At 37.9% G+C, this 19,537-nt stretch overlaps 2 protein-coding genes across 5 annotated transcripts in view; one reads left to right on the forward strand and one right to left on the reverse strand.

Moving 5' to 3' along the window:
* Positions 1 to 2,462, reverse strand: part of LOC147229384 (adrenocorticotropic hormone receptor-like) — a 23,620-nt gene extending 21,158 nt beyond the window's left edge. Inside the window, exons 1-2 of the mRNA XM_086155786.1 lie at positions 2,426 to 2,462; positions 1,885 to 1,969 (exon numbers count right to left, since the gene is read on the reverse strand). Of these exons, the coding sequence (XP_086011912.1) occupies positions 1,885 to 1,969; positions 2,426 to 2,462 (122 nt within the window). The remainder of the gene's footprint in view (positions 1 to 1,884; positions 1,970 to 2,425) is intronic.
* On the forward strand, positions 1,718 to 19,405 carry zdhhc3a (zDHHC palmitoyltransferase 3a). Of its 4 annotated transcripts, none has more exons than XR_015106781.1 (8): positions 1,718 to 1,975; positions 4,174 to 4,583; positions 5,232 to 5,356; positions 5,614 to 5,710; positions 6,428 to 6,509; positions 10,008 to 10,138; positions 12,893 to 13,352; positions 17,681 to 17,819. XR_015106781.1 is itself a non-coding variant. In XM_086154828.1 (7 exons), the coding sequence occupies exons 2-7, from the start codon at positions 4,248 to 4,250 to the stop codon at positions 17,885 to 17,887; spliced, it is 978 nt and encodes a 325-aa protein (XP_086010954.1). In that variant the 5' UTR covers positions 1,718 to 1,975; positions 4,174 to 4,247; the 3' UTR covers positions 17,888 to 19,405. The 4 variants fall into 4 exon arrangements, 2 of the variants coding, with proteins under 2 accessions (XP_086010954.1, XP_086010955.1); XR_015106780.1 differs by having other exon boundaries at positions 12,893 to 15,586; positions 17,681 to 17,815; XM_086154828.1 differs by lacking the exon at positions 12,893 to 13,352 and having other exon boundaries at positions 17,681 to 19,405.
* Positions 19,406 to 19,537: the final 132 nt, after the last annotated feature.

Consider the following 19,537-nt stretch of genomic DNA (forward strand, 5'->3'; position numbering starts at 1 on the left):
TAGGCTAGAGGGTAAAAGTGGCATATCACACCAAACATGTTAACTTTCCAACTGCTCATTGTGTTGATAGTGTGATATATGTGGGCTGACTATGCAGTCACTTCTATTGTCTGGCTGTGAATGGATGACAGAGGAATTGAGGGGGGGGTGAAAAACAGACTTCAGGCAGTACTGAGTCTGTGTGAGGTGTGTTCAGACTCACAAGCAATCATTCATCTTCAGCTTTGCTTCCAAAGCGCTCTGGGTTTTTTAGTCCAGCATTGTTTCTGTATTTTTGACTTTTTCAGTGAATGCTTTTGATTAGGAAGCTGCTGGACAACACATCCACACAAGGTTGGGTGACATTTCAAAAATAAAGTTTGTGAAGGGAAATAAACAGATTAATCTTAGTGAATACGGTGTGTGCCATGATTTATTTCATTACTTATCAGTGAAAAAGGCAAGGGTAGTTGAGAAACTAAAATGCATTGGGAAAGACCTTTTTCATAGTCAGCTGTTTGTGACACTTAGGTTTTACAACAATTCACATCAGTAAAGTTGCTTTATGCTTCTTTGTCCAGTAATTATTCCATTAACAAACAAAAATAGCTGAGGTTCCACAGTGGCTGGTAACCAGAGTTCCACAATTGCCACCTCAAGCAACAATTTCCTCTACTAGAATAATGCCCCCCTTTGTCCAATTACTGTCATCATCAAGATCCGTCATCTTTCAATGCTTTTCTATTCTCTGTATTTATATTTTTTTCCATTATTCTGTCAAGATTGTTATTCAGGCCCAATTTTTCTTCTTGCCATCTTTAAAATGTATTGACTTTCTGTACTTTTACTAGTCCCGTCTTTCATAGGGGGGCCCATTGTCGAGATTGTAGTAGTCCACTAGCCCCTGTGTTGTTTGGGCAGTGATGTCACAATAGAGAATATGATGTCACACTGCAAAAACTATTTTTCATCAGCCCATATTCTTCCATTATTGTAATCTTTAAAAGATATCAAGCAAGTCAAGTCTTCTCTTTTCTCACATCTGTAAAACCCTCTTGTCCATAAATTCTTGACTTGACTGGACTGCACAGCAATCTGTAGACTGTTGACTAGAATGTGCATGAAGAGCCTCTACTAACTGTTTTTTGTGGGCCCTTTAAAACCACAATGGTATAAACCAGCTTTTGCAATAGCATTTCGGCGCATAGTAATGCAGTAGTTATCAGTCCTGACACATTTACTAGTAGTTTGTCTGTGCACTTTCATTGTGCACATTTGCTGCCATCTACAGTCTGAAAAAGTCTCCTTATTTTATGTTTAGTGTACCCTGGACAACACACACACCTTGACCTGAACACTGAAAAGGGGATGCTGTGAAGTTACAAAGGTGAAGTGTCCAGGCTATACAATACCATAAGTTGGCCCTGCACCGGTAATAGTAAAAGGAAAATAGGAAAAGGAAAAAAAAGAACGGAAAAAACAAGATTGCATGAAAGCAGTGTCTATTCAAAAATAACTTTCATTTGTCATTGAATGATTTACATTTGTTCATTTTTTTTATATAACTGTATGTGACTATATTCATAATTCAATGTTGCAAAACATTAGATTTAATGTTCTTACATTAAATCAACTAATAAAATTGACACGATAAATATTCTGCGTGAAATCAGGTGCCTCGGTCTTTTTGTACCTCAGCCGTTTCCATGTATTTACCGTAAGGACCCAAATACGGGTGCATCACGAATCTTAGAGTCGGCTTTTTTTGGCCGCAGAGAAACGAATATCATTTTGGATTACATGCTTCGTGTAACGCCGTTGAAATGTTACTCGCCGGTTGAAGTACACTACGCTATTCTCGTATTTATTGGTAAAGTATATTTACATGAAATGCGGTCGTCTGACAAATAAAGCTCGTTTGAGGAAAAAAAGAAGTAGGCATCAGGAGGAGCTATCACGCTGCTTCGAAGGCGACGCAGGGACGCACATCCTTCAGGTGAGAAATTAGCTTTATCGGAAGATAATAAGAATAAGGTTAAAGTGAAGGTAGACTTTTCTTTTCCTGAGCGTCCATTGCTTTTTAGACTGAAGTAGACACTTACAGAAATGAGCTCATATATCAGGAAACGGTCACTCTGACTGGTTAGCTAGCAGCTAAGCTAAAACGTCAACGTTTGTATGTCCGTGTTTGATTTCACTCAGGTTCTCACAACATGCAGGCCTTTTGCGGCAGGTTTAAGCTGGACGTTACCTGCAGCCGTTACTCCCGCCTGCTAGCTTTTTTCCGACAATAATACCATTAAGACTGAGGAAGGTTTTAAACTGGAAGACGTGAAGCAAATTCTCAACAAGATGTGTGTGTGTTTGCTAATTATACCATGTCACAGACACTCAATGTTAGTCTTATTTATTAATATTAGCCCCCGGGTCACAGTTCAGCATCTACCTCTGGTCTCAGGTGTGGCACTGCACCCCAGACCCATCATTGCAGGCTAACCTCACCTCGTCTCTCATGCAATTTTTTTGGATTATTTTTGCAAGTCCATCTTTTGCCTCAACATCAACATATTCCTGGAAACTTACATTGATGATGGTTCATGCCCGTGCTGTATCAAAGGGCATTCCTGTCAATCCTATGTAATGCCCACAGTGCGATAGTGACCCCTGTCATTCTGAGACACAGCTCCCAACTGTGGGACACTTAAAAGAAATATTCATTCATTCAATTGCACAATAATACAGTTTAAAAAAAAAACATTGTAATAAATAACATTCATTACAGCAAGGACAGAAGATAAAGGTTAGAATACTGATCTCAAATATAGGCATGTAATAACCAGATTGTAACATGATATAACAATGATAATATGCATTGTTTGTGTTTCTTCTTACTCTTTGCTGCAAAACACGGTTGTGTTACCAACACTGTCAATAAAAACCGAAATATTGCACCTGGCTAGTAATAAAAAAAAAGTATGTTTTTTTTTGAGGGGGGGGCTACTGCAATTGTCATATGCCATCAAATATTTACCGCAAAACATTGCATAACTTTGTATTCATTTCATCTTCTCAATACAAGTCAGATATACAATAATATAAACGGTATTAGAGTACAAAAATGTCATATACCTTTGATAATACAGAAATTTGCAATGGGACTGGAGCCAATCCCAGCTGACATTTAGCAAAAAGGTTTAGACATTGAATTGAAGAATATACTGTAAATAAAGTATACATTTATGAACTTTAACAGAATTGAATGTGTCAAATGTCAAGGTGTGTCATTTTCCAAGGGTACGTAGTGGACGACTTGTTTAAGACACAGATAATATTTTCAACAAAAACTAAAATGTCAAGCTTCAGACTGCATTGCCATCAACATTTTGTTCATTTTAAAATTGCAAATTTATGCACAACCCTCATATTGATGTTAAACGATTTGGTCATCAGTATGGTTGATATTTTAGTTACTACTCATTTCATGATTTATTTATTTATTTATTTATATTTGTAATTAAGAACCATAGTATGTGGGTCACACAATAAGCAGTTAACTAATCATTTGAACAAATCAGCTTCAGCTTTTTGATTTTTTTTTATGTATTTATTTATATATGTATGTATGTATGTATATCTATTTATTTATTTATCTATTTTATTGCGGGCATGTTTTTCACATTCCTCATATTTAGTTGTTTGAATTTTTTGGCATTTTTCCCTTTTTTCAAGTTTTTGAATAAAAGAAATGACCTGCTGAATGGCTAATCATAATTATCAAGTGCCGCTTAACTAAGTTCTTGCACAACCTCAAGTTTTTCTTAATTATCTTAAATAGAGATAGGTATAAAAATTATAAAATTCTTCAACATTTACCTGGAATTAGCAGAGAATGGCAAAGAAACTGTTTTTTTTTTGGGGGGGGGGTCTGTTCATGACACAAAAGGGATTTTAAAATGATTAGAGAAAATGTTTCACTTTCTATCAATTTTTGTTTAGCATTCTTTATGTTTTTTATTAGCACTTTGTCTGTATAAGAAACTGATGCCTTGTATTATCTATCAATCCAGGTCGCTGCTTGACTGTCTCATTGTACTTGTTGCTCTTTATATTTATTGGTTGATTAAGCACATGCTAAAAATTTGGGGCATCAATGTCACTGAGCTCTGACCTGTAACTTCTTGTTCCTCTCCTCAGCATGTTGTGACCAGTGCTGAAGCCTGAAGGCACAGCAGATCTGGCAGCATCAGCAGGCGTAGCTTAGATGAAGCATGAAGAGCCCTGTGCACAGATGCAGGGATGTGGAGCACGGCCGTGGGCAGGCCGGGGCCGGAACCAATGGCCTGCAGGCAGAACAGCGCATCCCAATATCCAAAGACGTTATCACTTCCACCTCTGCTTCGGCCATGTGGTTCATCAGAGACGCCTGCGGCATAATTTGTGCAGTCATCACGTGGCTACTTGTGTTGTATGCCGAGTTTGTGGTGCTGTTTGTGATGCTGTTGCCCTCCAAGAATCTGACGTACAGCATTGTTAACGGGGCTCTGTTCAACACCCTGGCCTTCCTTGCCCTTGCCTCCCACCTCAGGGCAATGTGCACAGATCCTGTAAGTGGGGCTTCTAAGTGTTTCACCTAAACTTATCAATGCACACACAAGCTTATGCACTTTGATATTATACACTGTAGTTTCAAACAATTGACTTAAACCTTCCTAATGCAGTATATTGACCAAATGTATATAATAAATTCACCTATCTAAAAGACCTCTGATAATGTTTGGAGACACTCAATTATAAACAGTGTGAACTTTTCCTTTTGCCGGTAGGGTCTCTAAATCTAAGGGGAAAGATAGGTTTGTTATTGTCTTTAGCTGAGTTAACAATGCAGAATTACATAGTATAGCTAACTACTAACCAAGATTGTAATGTCGTCAGTCAGTAAAATTGACCACCCTCTCAAGCTATTATACACAGCTGCAGAGAACCTGATACCCACTCTGAATTGAGTCTGTCTCACATCTAATCAGAGTATTCAGAGACCTTTTCAGAACCACAAGAATAAAACAACACTAAGCTGACCTTTTTATATAAAATTTCAACAATTTAATTTTATTTTCAAAAAGTAATTGTTATTTGATTTTTATTTATTTAAATTTCTTCCCCATTCTGAAAAAAACTGTGGTTTGTCCAATCTTTAAATATTTAATTGAGATACTTGAATCGTCTTTGAAAGAGCTGCTCATGTTTCTTGCTAGGGGGCAGTGCCAAAAGGGAACGCCACTAAAGAATATATTGAGAGTCTTCAGCTGAAACCAGGTCAGGTGGTCTACAAATGTCCCAAATGCTGCAGTATCAAGCCTGACAGAGCACACCACTGCAGGTAGGAATGCAGCCGTACATCTGATTGCTGCATTATGCATTCACAAACCCAGGTCCTCATTTGTAGTGATGTCTGACAGAAAAGGCTAAAAAATTGTTGTCAAGTAAATTATTGACTGAGTTGAATTTATTTTTCTGCAAGTGCCTCCCCTTTCTCCTAATTTTTGAGCAGCTGTGCTTGGACATACGAGTTTCAGCCAAACAGCTGATAAAGGCACTGATTTTGATTTTTCTCTGCTCTCTCAAAATTACTTCTAGTGTTTGCAAACGCTGCATACGAAAGATGGACCACCACTGTCCCTGGGTCAACAACTGTGTTGGGGAGAACAACCAAAAATACTTTGTTCTATTCACAGTAAGTTGGTGACCTAACAAGCAGACACCTAAATATAACTTTTCTCATTCTTGTGTACTTGTGTTTTTGCCCTGATTTACCACAACAAATATAAAGCAAAGTCATACTGTTGCTAGAAAGGCAATGCTGGAGTTTCATATTTGAACTTCACAATGACTTTAGGGCTGTACAATATATATCCAGCTGGTTGAATATCTAAATCGGTTAAAGTCAAGCTTTAGCAGTTTGAGTGTATGGGACAAAAGGCATGAGGGTAAACCTGTGGTTGCCCGTCACAATCTAAGTTGTAATTCATGCCATGTCTCTTCTTCTGTCATTTTGTGATTAAGAATAGGATTTCGATGAGACACGCCTGTGTGACTCCCACTTGTTTGTTAATCTGCATTGAGTGACCTTTTGACACTGCTCAGTTGTTTAGTATGTAATTCCCATTACCAACAAAAGTTTGCAGACTCAACATACCAAGTTGTTTACTGTAAACATCTTGGTTATTTTCAAAAGTCCAAAACTGTGCTATTGCCTTTTCTATAGCTTAGATCAAGTTGGAATGAAGCAGAGTAAAAAATAATCAGTCATTAGGGGGAAAAAGGGGAGGAGGGGATCTTTTGAAAGAGATTGATTTTAGGGAGGCATCAGTATCTGTGAAATTTTTTTTAGAGAAGATCCGTTTCTAGTTGATCAGGCTAGTATTTCATCTCTCTTTTTTGATCTTTTTAGATGTACATCGCACTAATATCTCTCCATGCCCTGATCATGGTGGTTTTCCATTTCCTCTACTGCTTTGAAGATGACTGGACAAGTGAGTGTTATGTACTCCTATTTCTGTGAAATAAAAAAATGAATGAATATTTCCCAAAGCTCATCAAAACTCATCAACATTTAATATTTGATGACTTAGTGCTTTTTCTAGCCATCACAAGCCAAAAATAGAGAGATATTGGTTTGCTGTTCAATTATATTTTTGCATTTTTTTTGTGTCGTTTAAAACCATCTTTTTAAACTAACTAAAGTAACTGAATATTTAAAAAAAGAGTGGAGTAGCATATTCAGTAGTTCCTTCAGAAATCTTCCAATAAGCAAAAAATTACGGCCAATGCTGGTGAAGTCAGTAACACTAATTATCAGTTACACTGACACCAGATGGTGAGTACAATTTGCTTGGCAGAAATGAATATTTAAATCCTGAAAATGAATGTAATCAAGAAAAATTAGCAACATTTGGATGTGAGTGCCAAACTGTAATTGCGGGACACCTGGGTCAGATCATTTTCAAAACTGCGGCATCCGATGGGTAACCCTGGTGTGCAGCGATCTGCGCCTACTAAAACTAATTCAGGGAAAGAGAGCTTGTGTACTGGCAACACAGTTATGGGTAACAAAGGCTCACTGATACACGTGACCATTAAAAGTAGGCTTGTGTAGTGGAATCCAACAGTAGAATTATTGTTGCTCAAACTGATGAAAAAGTCAATGCAGGATGTGATGGGAATGTATCAGAACACATATTGTAGCACAGTTTGTTGCATATGGTGCTGCATGGCCATAGACTGGTTTGGCTGTCCATGCTGACCTTGTGCAGTACTGAGATCACTAATTATGGGCACATGAGCTTCAGAACTTGACCCAAGAACAATGCTCGGTCTCTGTCTTTTACCTGTGGAAGATATGGCACGAAGTGCATTATGGAAAGACAGCAAGCGGTCAGAAGCAGTATGACTCTTTGTGCAATGCTGTGCTGGGAAACCTCCATATAGATGCAACTTTGATCCCTTTGTAAATAGGGCATTACTTCATGAGAGCAGTATTCCCTATTGGCAGTTGCATCCTTTGGCTGGATAATACTCTGTTGCACCGCAAATAAAGTTTAAGGAACATGACAAAATCAAAGTTTTTCACCAGGCCTTTCAATTTGGATTTGAATTAGAGGACCTTAAAGGAGCTGCTGCTAACATCTTGAATCAAGTAAACAAAATGCATCTTCATATATCCAGTGAAGTCTATGTTTGAGCCAAAGTTGAACCTACATAGAATTTTGCCAGGGATCATAATGCTGTGGCTGATTGCTTGATGCTGGTGGAAGTAAAGTATGAAGTATCAGATGAACAAATCCAATATTTGAGTCATCACAAACAATTATTGAGTTAGAAGTGATCTCCCTTGAGATTTCAGCAGAAATATAGCACTCGAGCAACTTTACAGCATATGATATGTTCACATAAAGTTCTTTCAGAGGCTTTGTGAATTTGGCCGACAAAATAATTAATACTTTTGTCCTAAGCCAAAATTCTGGCATGACGGTATATGATTTTCTGTGGTCCTTAAAATAAACAGGGTATTGTAGGAACTCAACAGGATCGATAATATGAGGACTCACTACAATTGATACACCATTAAACCTGGTGGTGGAAGTTTGGTGAAAGAAAGTATGATGAGACTGAGAGATATGACTATTTGCATTTTGAAGGTAAAATTCAGTGAAGCTACAGTTTGAAATAAAATTATTATAGATAAAATTTCTGTTTTTGGCACGGTACATCGATCTGCTTGTTTTTCATTGGCTTACTTCCCAGCAAATTGATTCGCTAACTCTTCAATATCAATGCTCACACCCCAGACCACTTTTCAGGTGGTACTCCTCTTGTGCGCAGTTGTTTTGAAATACGTTTTTTTTTCTGAAGTCTACATTTGAATTTTAGCTTGATTCTCCTTGGAGCATCCACCCTGACATAAACATTCCATAGGGGGAGGAGCGGTGCATTGACCTCCCTGCACTGCAAACACTTTCTTTGTGTGAATAAACACACCAGCCTCTCAACAGGCATAGTCCCTGACTTCCATGTGATTTAAATATGTGTCTCATATTAGGTGTACAGCACAAGTCCCCGCCCCTACCCACCCCCCTGCAACATCTCCTCCAACCATGAATCATTTACACAAGAACTTTTTATCCCATCAAGTAGTACATGACCACATCCTCCCTTTGCAACAGCAAAGCCTTCCCAGACTTGCTTGATAATTTGTGAGTAACTCACTGCTACCTCCCAAAAACACCCTCTCCCTGACCCTCCCAGCCATACCCAGATTTTACTCCTCCCCCAAAATGTCAAAGAATCACAGATATCCAACTGTACAAGTAAAGTAATTATGATAAATTTGACTGATAAATAGTGACTTCAATTCTGAAAAACAGGTATTGTCATTAGATGATTGAACTATATCTCATTTAAACCTTTCTGAAATGGAAGACTGATTATTGTTTGTTTTAAAAAATAAATAAATCAATTTGAAATGAATATTCCCATTCAAGAAACTGAATGGCTTTACAAGCTTTAAACTGTAATTTGATGTATTTTACTATGTCAAATGAGGGGTCATGCAGCAGCAAGTGACACCCACACTCTGCAGTCCTCATATCTTCTTAATTTTTCATGTGACATGCTTAATTTATTGGTTTTACTGTGCTGTTTTTATAATAGGTTTTGTTCTGCTAATCAACTGGAAATTTTACTGTGCACGCTCTCAGGTATTCAATAATATGAACTTGCCTCATTAATGCAAGTGTGCTGATTACTATTTGCAAAAATTATTAGCGGATTTTAAGTCACACAGCTATGTTTTCCTCAAACCGCTAAATTAGAGACATATATTTTCCTAATACTGGATGGCTATTAACCAGGGCAGAATATGTGAAGTGATTAAAGCAGAATGCAGATATGTTTTACTCAGCAGAGCAGTAGGTCATGTCATAAATTCTACAAAAGGATAGTGAATCTGTGATATGGTGTCTTTCAATAGATGAGAGCCCGCTCATTTTTAAGAAACAACTAAACGTTCACAAAAATATTGTGAAAACTATTCACAAAACCACTGTACTCTGTCAACATTTAAATGCTAATTTTTTGTATGCACTTGTCATTGACCCTGCTTTGAACCGTGTATTCTTAGTGGACAAGAAAGTTTCTATTTTCCAACAAAGCTCCATGATTTCTACCCGCAATTCAGCTAGACCTAATTGTGGACATCTTTAGATGAGCTGTAATTTTTTTATTTGCACAGCTGCTTCTTGAGACTTTAGGATGGTTGGCCTAGCTCACAATATTTTAAATTTCTACTACTTGAGTTCCCCTGGATCAAACTAACCTTCTGATGCTAGATGCTTGCTAGTCTTCCCTCTAACATCCTTATCATAGTTCCTCAGAGGAAAAAAATAGTGATAATTGTAGTGAATGGCAGTTCTTCATATGATCCTCTCCTTTGGCCCCCACATTGTCTTCCCCTTTGTCCCTTCATCCCCCAGAGTGCAGTACCTTCTCTCCTCCAGCAACAGTCATTCTCCTCATACTCCTGTGCTTTGAAGGCCTCCTCTTCCTTATCTTCACCTCTGTGATGTTTGGCACCCAAGTCCACTCCATCTGTACTGATGAGACCGTAAGTAACCCAATTACCATCAATAGTCTGACATTCCCTTCTACTTATAGTCCTACATGGGAAGACATCTTGGTCAGTGGTTAATATTTCACTCATTTTCCTGCGGTAAAGCAAATTTCCTACCCGTCTCTACTTTCATTGAACACTTTTCCTGATATGCTTGCTTTTACTTGCCTGCTCCATTTGAGAATGTCATCAAACATGGACTTATGCAGGGAAATTTGGATAATTACTGACAAACCCTTTTGATGATGCTACACTGTTGTTTTAGTTTGTTTTAATGTGTTTGTTTTTTTTATTTTATTGATATTATATGAACACAGAGAATGGGCTTTGGAAGTCCCCGTTGCTCCAAAGGTAAAAACCTTTCAGCAACCAGAAAGCATTGTGATTTTTGTCCGTCAAGGCCACATCTAGGCTTCTGTGGCATGCTTAGTCTCACCTTTCACTGCTCTAGTTTATCCTGACAACTTGGCAAATAGAGTGGCTGGTCTTGATGTGGTGACAAGTTTCATCCCTCAGCAAGTGTTCAAAGCATGCAGTAGTATACTGCATAGTTTTGCAATAGACCAAGCACCTTTGCTGACAAGTAAGCTGTAGATACAGGCTTTATTGAGAATTGTTTTGTTTTAATTATATTTTTATAAATATGTAAACATGATATCAACATGAATTAATTTGATGAAAAACAAATCGAATAGCATCGAATCGAAATTAGAAATGAAAACACGAAAATGTAAATGGTCCAAAGGTGTTAATAGTCAAGATTCACAGGTTTTATACAGTTGCTGCCTGTTGTTGTATTGCTCTGATGATAGAAATCATTATTAAGTAAATCAAATGGAAAAACATACATTATTTTACATTGATGATATTATTTGTCACACTTTTGTATCATGTAACGCTCTTTTTTTAGTTTCAGAGCAAAAAATAAATAAACACAATGTCATATCTGTTAAATTTTACATTCTGTCTGGGAAGGGACATCCCCCCAACATTTCAGCTTATTTGATTTAAATTTCTGAACCTTCAGATCTCTTCAAATTCTAGCTGCTTGTTTCAGGACCATCTTCATCCTACCATCACAAGATCTAACTTTTCAACCCATCTTCATTGTTTTCATTCATAATACCCGTACTTACGTGTAAAGACCTTTCCACATTCCCCTTTTTAACTAACTCCAATCACTTGAGTCGCCTGGAGATGCCACCTGTCATAAGGAGCCATTCACACTTGAAGTTTTATCATTTTGGACTGACAGCTCCAAACATAAGGGCTTGACAAAATATCCAAATTTCTTTTGTGCACTGAGCAGCCATTAACTACTACTGAGAACATTTCCTAACTCAAAGCCTGCTGTCTGAGCTGCTACTCTGGTTAAACACAGTTAAACACAGGGCCGTGTGTCCACAAGACACAAAGTTTTTATGCAGGATGTATTTATTGTCAGTGCAAATAGAAATAAGTTTCAGAGTTGTCACCTCCCAGCTTTTTCAATGTGGAAAACAACTTATTGTATTGTCAGTGTACCTTCTAACAAACTGAACAGTCAAAATCAAGGAGAAACTCAGGAAATCACACTGCCAGCAGTTTTGCAGGGGACAACTTCTACCATTACTGACAGCCAACTTATTTGCAGTCTTAACATGGATTGTCATTATTAGTGTTTAAACTCGAGAGCATAGAGGGATGCTGCCATGCCTTTCAGGATGTCAGGTGAGTGTACCCTATCAGAGTTATGGTTCACAATCAGCTATGCATTATATTTACAAAAATAAAAAATAGAAAGGTAAGAAAAACAAAAGATGTGTAGCATAAGAACTATAAATGCCTTAAAAAAGCTGAGACTATGAGCACTTGAAATGAATAAAGCCCATCTTGTGGACAGAGGCCTTAATAGGATCCATGATTAAGAGTAAAAAGCTTGATTTTGTCCAATACAATAAAATTCTTTTGAATTAGGTCTTATTAAACCCATCCATCAAGTGAGGACACAAATAATGCATTTGAAGGGCTTGGTACCTAGTGTTGGGACTCAAGGAAAATCTGAGGTGTTGGTTTCCAGATACTTTTGCCACAAATACTAATGAAGAGGTGTGAAGTGATTTCCTGTAATTCCCTCTGCTAATATTTTTTTTCCCATCAGTATGTTAAACCAGCAACCTTTTCTCCAACTTCTAACGGTGCTATTTAGATGTTTTAAAGTACATCTACAGTTTAGATGAAGTGATCGTTTCGATTCGAAACAATCACTTTTTTCTCCAACCATCACATGAAAACCAAGTATTGGTTTTTCAATCAACAGTTTCACTATTTTTGTGGGATATTTGAAAGGAAAGTATATCTTCTCATCACTCATCTTAGTTAGCTAGATATTTTCAATTGGCAGTTAATTTCAGCAGAGAATACTGAGCAGAAGATAAATGCATCTTTTCACTTTACAGCTACCTATAATTATAGAAGGATATCTCCAAATTGTTTGGTTACAACATATAGGTTTGAGATAATACACCTAAATATACCTAAAAACATTTTCCCTCTTCTTTTTGTCTGCAACTCTAGCAAATGGGAGACAGTTGTTTTTTTGATTTAAAGCGGGGATTTATAGAACCAAAGTACCATGCTAAACTGTTGTATGAGTCCAAGGCAGTTTGAGTGACTTCCAAAAATAAACTTATTTGGGACTTTGGCATGTGATTGCTGACCGAGTCACTAGAGCACACCCACTGAAGTTTGGTTGTCTCTCATTTTCAGGGCATAGAGCAGTTGAAAAAGGAAGAGAGAAGATGGGCTAAAAAAACTAAGTGGATGAACATGAGGGCGGTATTTGGACACCCCTTCTCCTTATTGTGGTTTAGCCCCTTCTCCACCCCTGACCATGGGAAGGCTGAGACTTACCAGTATGTGGTGTGAGAGGTCAGCGCAGGGAAGAAGGCGGCAACTCAGAACGAAAGTGGACAGCTCGTCGGAGCCCCACTGAGCTCGGCTATAGCCGCTTGTTGCTCCCAGTGCTGAGCATGCATACATACAGACATACATACATACATACATACATACATACATACATATATATTATATATAATATGTATATATGTGTATGGTTCTCAACTGAGACATGGACAGCTTTACATTTGCTTTTTGTGTTACCAAATCCTTGCGCTATTGTTGTGTTGCCTTCAGTAAGCCGGGTTGCAGAGAAAAAGAAACACTCTAGGTATGTGAGTATTCCTTTGCGAACACTGTGATGAGTCTGTTTTTGTTATTTCTTCTTAAGCTGTGTTTGCTCATAACCGCTTAAAAATACCTATAAAGGTAGTCAATTGACAGTTTTAACGGAGACATATTATGCTTTTACTGTTCATAACAATACATTCTGGCCAATCTTTTTAAGTCATGAGGAGCCCTAAAGCATGAGTCTCGTTATTGTTATGAGTTTGTCACTGATGTCATAATATGATCATCCTACCCCCACAAAATACAAAATTCACCTTTTTTGGATTGTGAATCAATGCAAGCTACTGTACAGTAATAATATAGAACTAGAAATGAGCATAATAGGTCTCCTTTTTAATGTTATTTTTACTATAATTAAAAAAAAAAAACAATTCTAAAATCAGGGGTGCATAACCATCACAGTAACTTTAGTTTGTCCCTATGTTCAAGACCTGGACCAAATAAACCTTTCAACTGGTTCCAGTCGGAAATAATTGCAAGGATAGCCATAACATGGTGGATGTTTGTCACCTAAGATTGTGGAAGTATTTTATATAAAAGGCAAGTTGGCAAAAATATAATTCTACTAAAAAGAGAATATCCTACTAACCAATTGTAGTTGAAAGGCCAGTGTGTAATATTTAGTCCGACCTTCTAACTCCTCACCTCAACCCTTGGTCAAAAGAACCTACAGCAGCATACACAATCATGCATGTATCATTCAACATGTATTATAGTTATGGTTCTTGATTTTGCAAGACAATAGTTAGTTACCACCTTCAACCACTTATTTCCCATAGTGGACTATTGCCCAGAACATTGTATGATTGTCCATTGTTGAAAGACCATTTGGAAATGGGAAACAATTTTGCAGTTTTACATACTGTACCTCTTCTCATTCTGCTTGTCCTTGCTCCAGTTTGCCCAACCTAACATTGTCAGACGTCATGAGGAGGTCAGAAGGTCCATTGACCACTGATCAGTCATTGACAAGACGCTGTTGAAATCTCCTTTTAGTCAATCTGTGATGTTTAGACTGTATGTTCTGTTGTCAGTGGAGACAGGGATGGTTGTAAGCACCATGAAAACAGCCAAGCAGCCACTGTATCAGCTTGTCCCTATTTAAAAATGGTCTCTGACGAACATTTTGCGATGTAGCTTAATTAAAAATGGTAGTAATGGTAATCTGCAGTTTTCATCTGTTACCATTGCTAACCCATTGAAGAATCCAGTGTTGGAATTTTGAACTAAATTTGATGAGATGGCCATGAACGGCATGATGATCCTCTCATGTGACACATCATGGATTTCCCTCATAAGCTGATTCCCTCAAAGCATGCATTGAGTATTTTATCATACCTTGATCTGTTTTCATCAATTATATATCTCAGTTGTGTCAACAGTTGACTAAGGCTTAAGCCAAAGGTTCTTGGCCATTACAATTCTTGTTTATCTCCCTTCATGGGGCTCTTAATGTGCAACACTGAACCTAGAAGCTAAATGTCTTCTATAATATGAGCAGTTCTCCTAAGAATGAATTGGACATCCGCTTGGCTCTACACATCTGTGGATTAGATAAAGGGCATTCTAGGCTTACAAAAAATCTTTTTAGTTTGAGGTCATTTACAAGAATTGTAAAGTACCATTTTTCAACATCTGAATCTTGCACACTGGACCTTTTAGTGTTCAGAAGTAATCATATGAACAATATAGTGTAAAATCAGTGGACTTCCTGTCACCCCACGCCCCAAAAGTCAAAAGTTTTGGCATTAGTTTTGCAGAATAATTTAAATGTACTCCAATGTTTTTTATCTGACATGCTCAAAGTTGTGGAAGACAGGTGTGTTTTGAAGACTTTTCAAACAAAGATTACCAATCATTTTGCCAGCTTGCTTTTGCTCTATTGGTTTTTTCGCTGAACGGCAGGAAGTGAGAAAGCTCTAGTTAGGAATTTCCACCTTGGTTCACTCTTTTTCTTTTCAGTTCACAAAGAAGGACTCCCTTCCTCTTTCTACCATGGAACGTGTGCGTGCGTGTGCATTAACATTCGACAGTTTGTCCCTGTGCTCTTAACCTGTGTGGTGTCACTTGATTTGTGCCAAATTCCGTCGCAAAGGTTCAGCTTTGAATTCATCCAAAAGGTCACTGTCTCAAACGGAATGGAGATGCAGTTGTAGGAAGCTCCCTGTGAACTGCGGTTCTGCTGTTTGCCAGACTGTCAAAGCATCTGAAAAAGTAAACATTCTCCACTTCCACAAGTACTAGAATGGTATAGTTGCTTTTCTCTAGTTTTAATTTGATCCCTTGTCATCTCTGCAGGACCAATGTTTTGAAGTATGAATGTTATTCTGTAGGTTTACATTCAACTTTATGTGTCTTTTGTTATCTGAATGCATGATACAAGTGCAGACTGGTTTAGTATTTGATGTGAAACACTGCTGGTATGGTAAGTCTTACTGGAGAGAGTGATGGTGGTTGGATACTTTATGTTTTTTTACAAAAATGGTTTCTTAATATTCTGAAGACATTTTCAGCACATGCGCAGAGAATAAATTCTCAGTTGCAATGCAAAAGCCTTCAAGGGTATTTCTGTGTTTTGTTTTTTTTAATCTCAGTCTGGATTGTTTAAATGTCACTGCCCTTCCTTCTACTCCCACTGACAACTCTGATGTGCCCCTTTCCCATGAATTGTTCTCTCCTCTTCGCTCGTGCATTTGCTCTGGTTGATAACTTGCTCTACCAAAACATTTCTGGCGCAGACAGCTCTTATTAATCTTGACAGAGGTAAGCGCTCAACAGAGGTCACCCTAGCTCTCTCATCCAGCTTTATACATCCCGAGCATGCCAATTTCAAATGACGGTCAAAATCCTTCACTCCCATTTACTTTCTGCTGTTTCAGATGCAGCAAGCTGTGTGTAATGTTTTCAGTGCACAATACTCTGTTCACCATTTGACAACCTTGCTTCTTCCTTTTTTTTTGTTTGTTTTTTATGTTGATTTTTTTTAAGTGTGCATGTTAGTCATTTTGTAGTGTTTTAGTAGATCTTGGGCGTGTGTCTTAGAAAGGAAGAAAATAATTCAGTTGTGTATATTCAAAGAATACATTTAAAAGCTGTTTTAATACAATACTCGAGTGTTTTTAGCAAAAATTATTTCCTGTGTTGTAATGGATAGAATATGATTTTATTACCTCCTCAAAATCTTGATTTGAAAGTCCAAGCAACTCATGTGTTGCAAATACAAATGAACCCTAACCCCACAACACCACTGGCTTCTGACCTGCCTATGAAACATTGTCAGCCTATTCCCTCACATCTAACAATTTAGGTAAACAAAACACATCGGCAATTGGAATTGAAAAAAAGCCATCATTCTGCAAAGCAAACTTCATTCAGCCGAATAATTAACAATATGAGAATCTGTGCAAAGCTAAGCAGTTTGAAGGGCACCATTTGTGCAACCCTAAATGAAACTAAACTAAGAACTGATATTATGCAGTAAGGCCTAAATATCTATGTTTCTGCATGTATTAAAACATTTACAACTGTAAGAAAATAAGTCTTTGCCACAGACCTGGTTTTAATTGGGGCTACACAACAAAACTAGCTGCTCCAGATGACTGAGAATGAACTGCACATTTGGCAGCCAGTTGGACTAGCACTGCTTGCCAAAATGTTGCTATTTTTCGATGCTGGGAGAAAAATCTCTGGGATTTGTAAAGGTCTATTTGTGGCCCAGTTGAAAACTGTTGAAAACTGGGCCACAAATAGACCTTTACAAACTCAACTCAATAGACCTTTACAAACTCAACAAACTGTTGAGTTAATTTTCCATGACTACACTGCCTTCACTGATTTGTCAATGCATCACTCATCCCGTTTGACCAAACTGAAATAGCTTAACCTTTGGATGGATTTCAAGGAAATCCAGTCTTATCACTCATGACTTCTAGAACTTAAACCCAAATCATTTTGCTGACTTTTCATCCAAGAATCTGATATTTTTTTGTGGATTAATTGCCATTAAGTTTAGCTTAATGTCAATTAAGTGTCTCCACTTTTGTGACAATTTTGTGTCTCCAGTTGCCTATTCATTCAATATCCATATGCAACGGATGAGTATTGTATTAAAATAGATATATTTGAAGTTGAACTTATGAACTTACTTCTTGTCTGAGAAACAGGCCCAAAAACTGAACCATTCTGTGTCGCAGTTTTATAATCATGCTCCGCTTTTTAGCCTCGTTTTGAATGATGCTGCACGTGGACTTCACCTTGCCTCTTGGCTTTTCAATATTCACCTCATATTTGTTATTCTCTTCTCTGCAGGGAATTGAACGCCTAAAGGGTGAGACTCCAAGGTGGGTGAAGGTGCCATGTTGGGAAGCCATGCAGCTCGCATTTGGTGGCCCGCTGTCCCTGTCCTGGTGCAGCCCCTTCACAGGTCTGAGCTGTAAGAAAGCCCCCCCACAACACTTGACGATCCCGCAGGGGGAGATCATCGAGGAGGACGTAATTGAGATCTCGCTCAGCTAGATAGTCCAGCAGTCAGGCTAGAGACCTGTAGGCTTTGGTGGTGGGAGGGCAAGAAACTGAAAGCATAAGATGTCAGCAGGAGAAAACCACCTTTTTTAACAGAAAAACTTTTTTTAATGGAAATGAAAGATTTATGCTATGTCCTTTTATATTTTCCACTTCTGATGCAACCAAGTGTAAAACATGTATAGTATGTTGTCTTTGGTTGGAACTACATTTTGTGAGTACTTGACCAAACTGCATGTCTCTTGCAAACAAAGCAGACATTTTTTTTTGACCAAAGTGTGTTCTACACGAATGCTTGACAAAGTAACGCATTGTAAGAACAGAGAACATTTACCGGGAAGTCAATTTCACTTATAGCACATTGTCCAAAATTATAAGTCATTGGCCTTCAAGAGCTTCATGATCAGCATGAGGCTCGACAACCTCTGCATTGAGCTCTATGCTTCAAAGGAGGAAGGGGAAATAGAAGAAACCTCTGAAAGAGTCTCAGTTGGATCTCTCCCTAAGGACAGACTGGCTTTGAGAATATTTAAGTGCCCATAATTGTAAGAAGCAAAAGAATCCCATGCATGTAAAATAGCAGTAAATTGATGACCTCAAAATGTGATGCAGTTTAAAGGTGGAGGACATTTGCAAAAAAATCTGGCTCCAAGAGGGTGGATGCAGAGTTCATTGTCATCAGAATCTCGCACACATCCTTTCAAGACCGAGAATAGACCTGTTAATGGAGCAAGGAAGAGGTTGGGCAAAGAATAACGTAGTTTGAGGAGATGGAAAAACTGTGTACAGCAGCTTATTTGAATATTTTCTCTGGTCAACAGGACAGATCATTTTCTTTAAATACCAGCCTGCCAGAAGCACATTGGTTACTAATTGTGAATCTAAACAGTCATTGAGACCAAAAGCAAAGAGATGACTTTTTGGATAGAAAGACCTCAGTGGGGTCAGGGGGCTCAGCTGGGCGATTGCATCACAGGAAGGGAACATTACAGAGGACAGAACCACAACATGGTGCGGTCTCTTTAACTGTGGGAACAAATGCCCTGACGGCTCAACAGATTTGAATAGATGTCTCTTTAAGAAGGGAGAAGCCTCTTCATGTACATCAGAACTACCTTTAAGACTAAAAAGGGAGCCAGTGGGTGCCTCAGGAGAACCACTTAACAGAAGCACTAATCTAATAATGAAGTATGAGCATAGGTTCTAACTCTGGTCTGCTGCCTTTGTCATGGTTAAATGACACTGTGCCTTATTATTCCTGATGTTGGGGATCAAACTTTGTGAGATATATCATTCTTTTTTTGTCTCTTCAGTGTCTGAAGATTATTTTATGTTGTATGTTTAAATTGAACATTAACTCATCTTACTTGGAGGAGACTTACTTGTAAGAAGTTTTTTTCAACTGAATGGTGGAAAGAAGGAGACCCCTTATATTTATCCATGTTTACATTATTTTAAAAACTGTCCATTCATCTTGTGGGTTTCAGTCAAATAAATGGAACTATCATCTCTGTGGGTTTGTCTCAGACAATTATTTATTTCTTACTTTGTCAAGCATGTCTCAATGCAAAGCACAATAATAAGCTCGAATAATGTTGAATTTAGACTAAAATGAACGAAGAAGCAGGTTATACTTACTCCTTT

This window comes from Fistularia commersonii, chromosome 11 (genome assembly GCF_037954325.1).
Source record: "Fistularia commersonii isolate RoL2024-O1a breed Wild chromosome 11, RoL_Fcom_v1.0, whole genome shotgun sequence".
NCBI classification, from domain to species: Eukaryota; Metazoa; Chordata; class Actinopteri; order Syngnathiformes; family Fistulariidae; genus Fistularia; species Fistularia commersonii.

What these genes read in the sequence shown, in the direction of transcription:
- zdhhc3a (XM_086154828.1), top strand. Translation starts at nt 4,248, where the DNA reads ATGAAGAGCCCTGTGCACAGATGCAGGGATGTGGAGCACGGCCGTGGG. An exon ending in GGGCAATGTGCACAGATCCT is followed by an intron (nt 4,584 to 5,231) that starts GTAAGTGGGGCT and finishes GTTTCTTGCTAG; the next exon opens with GGGGCAGTGCCAAAAGGGAA. An exon ending in CTTTGAAGATGACTGGACAA is followed by an intron (nt 6,510 to 10,007) that starts GTGAGTGTTATG and finishes TTCATCCCCCAG; the next exon opens with AGTGCAGTACCTTCTCTCCT.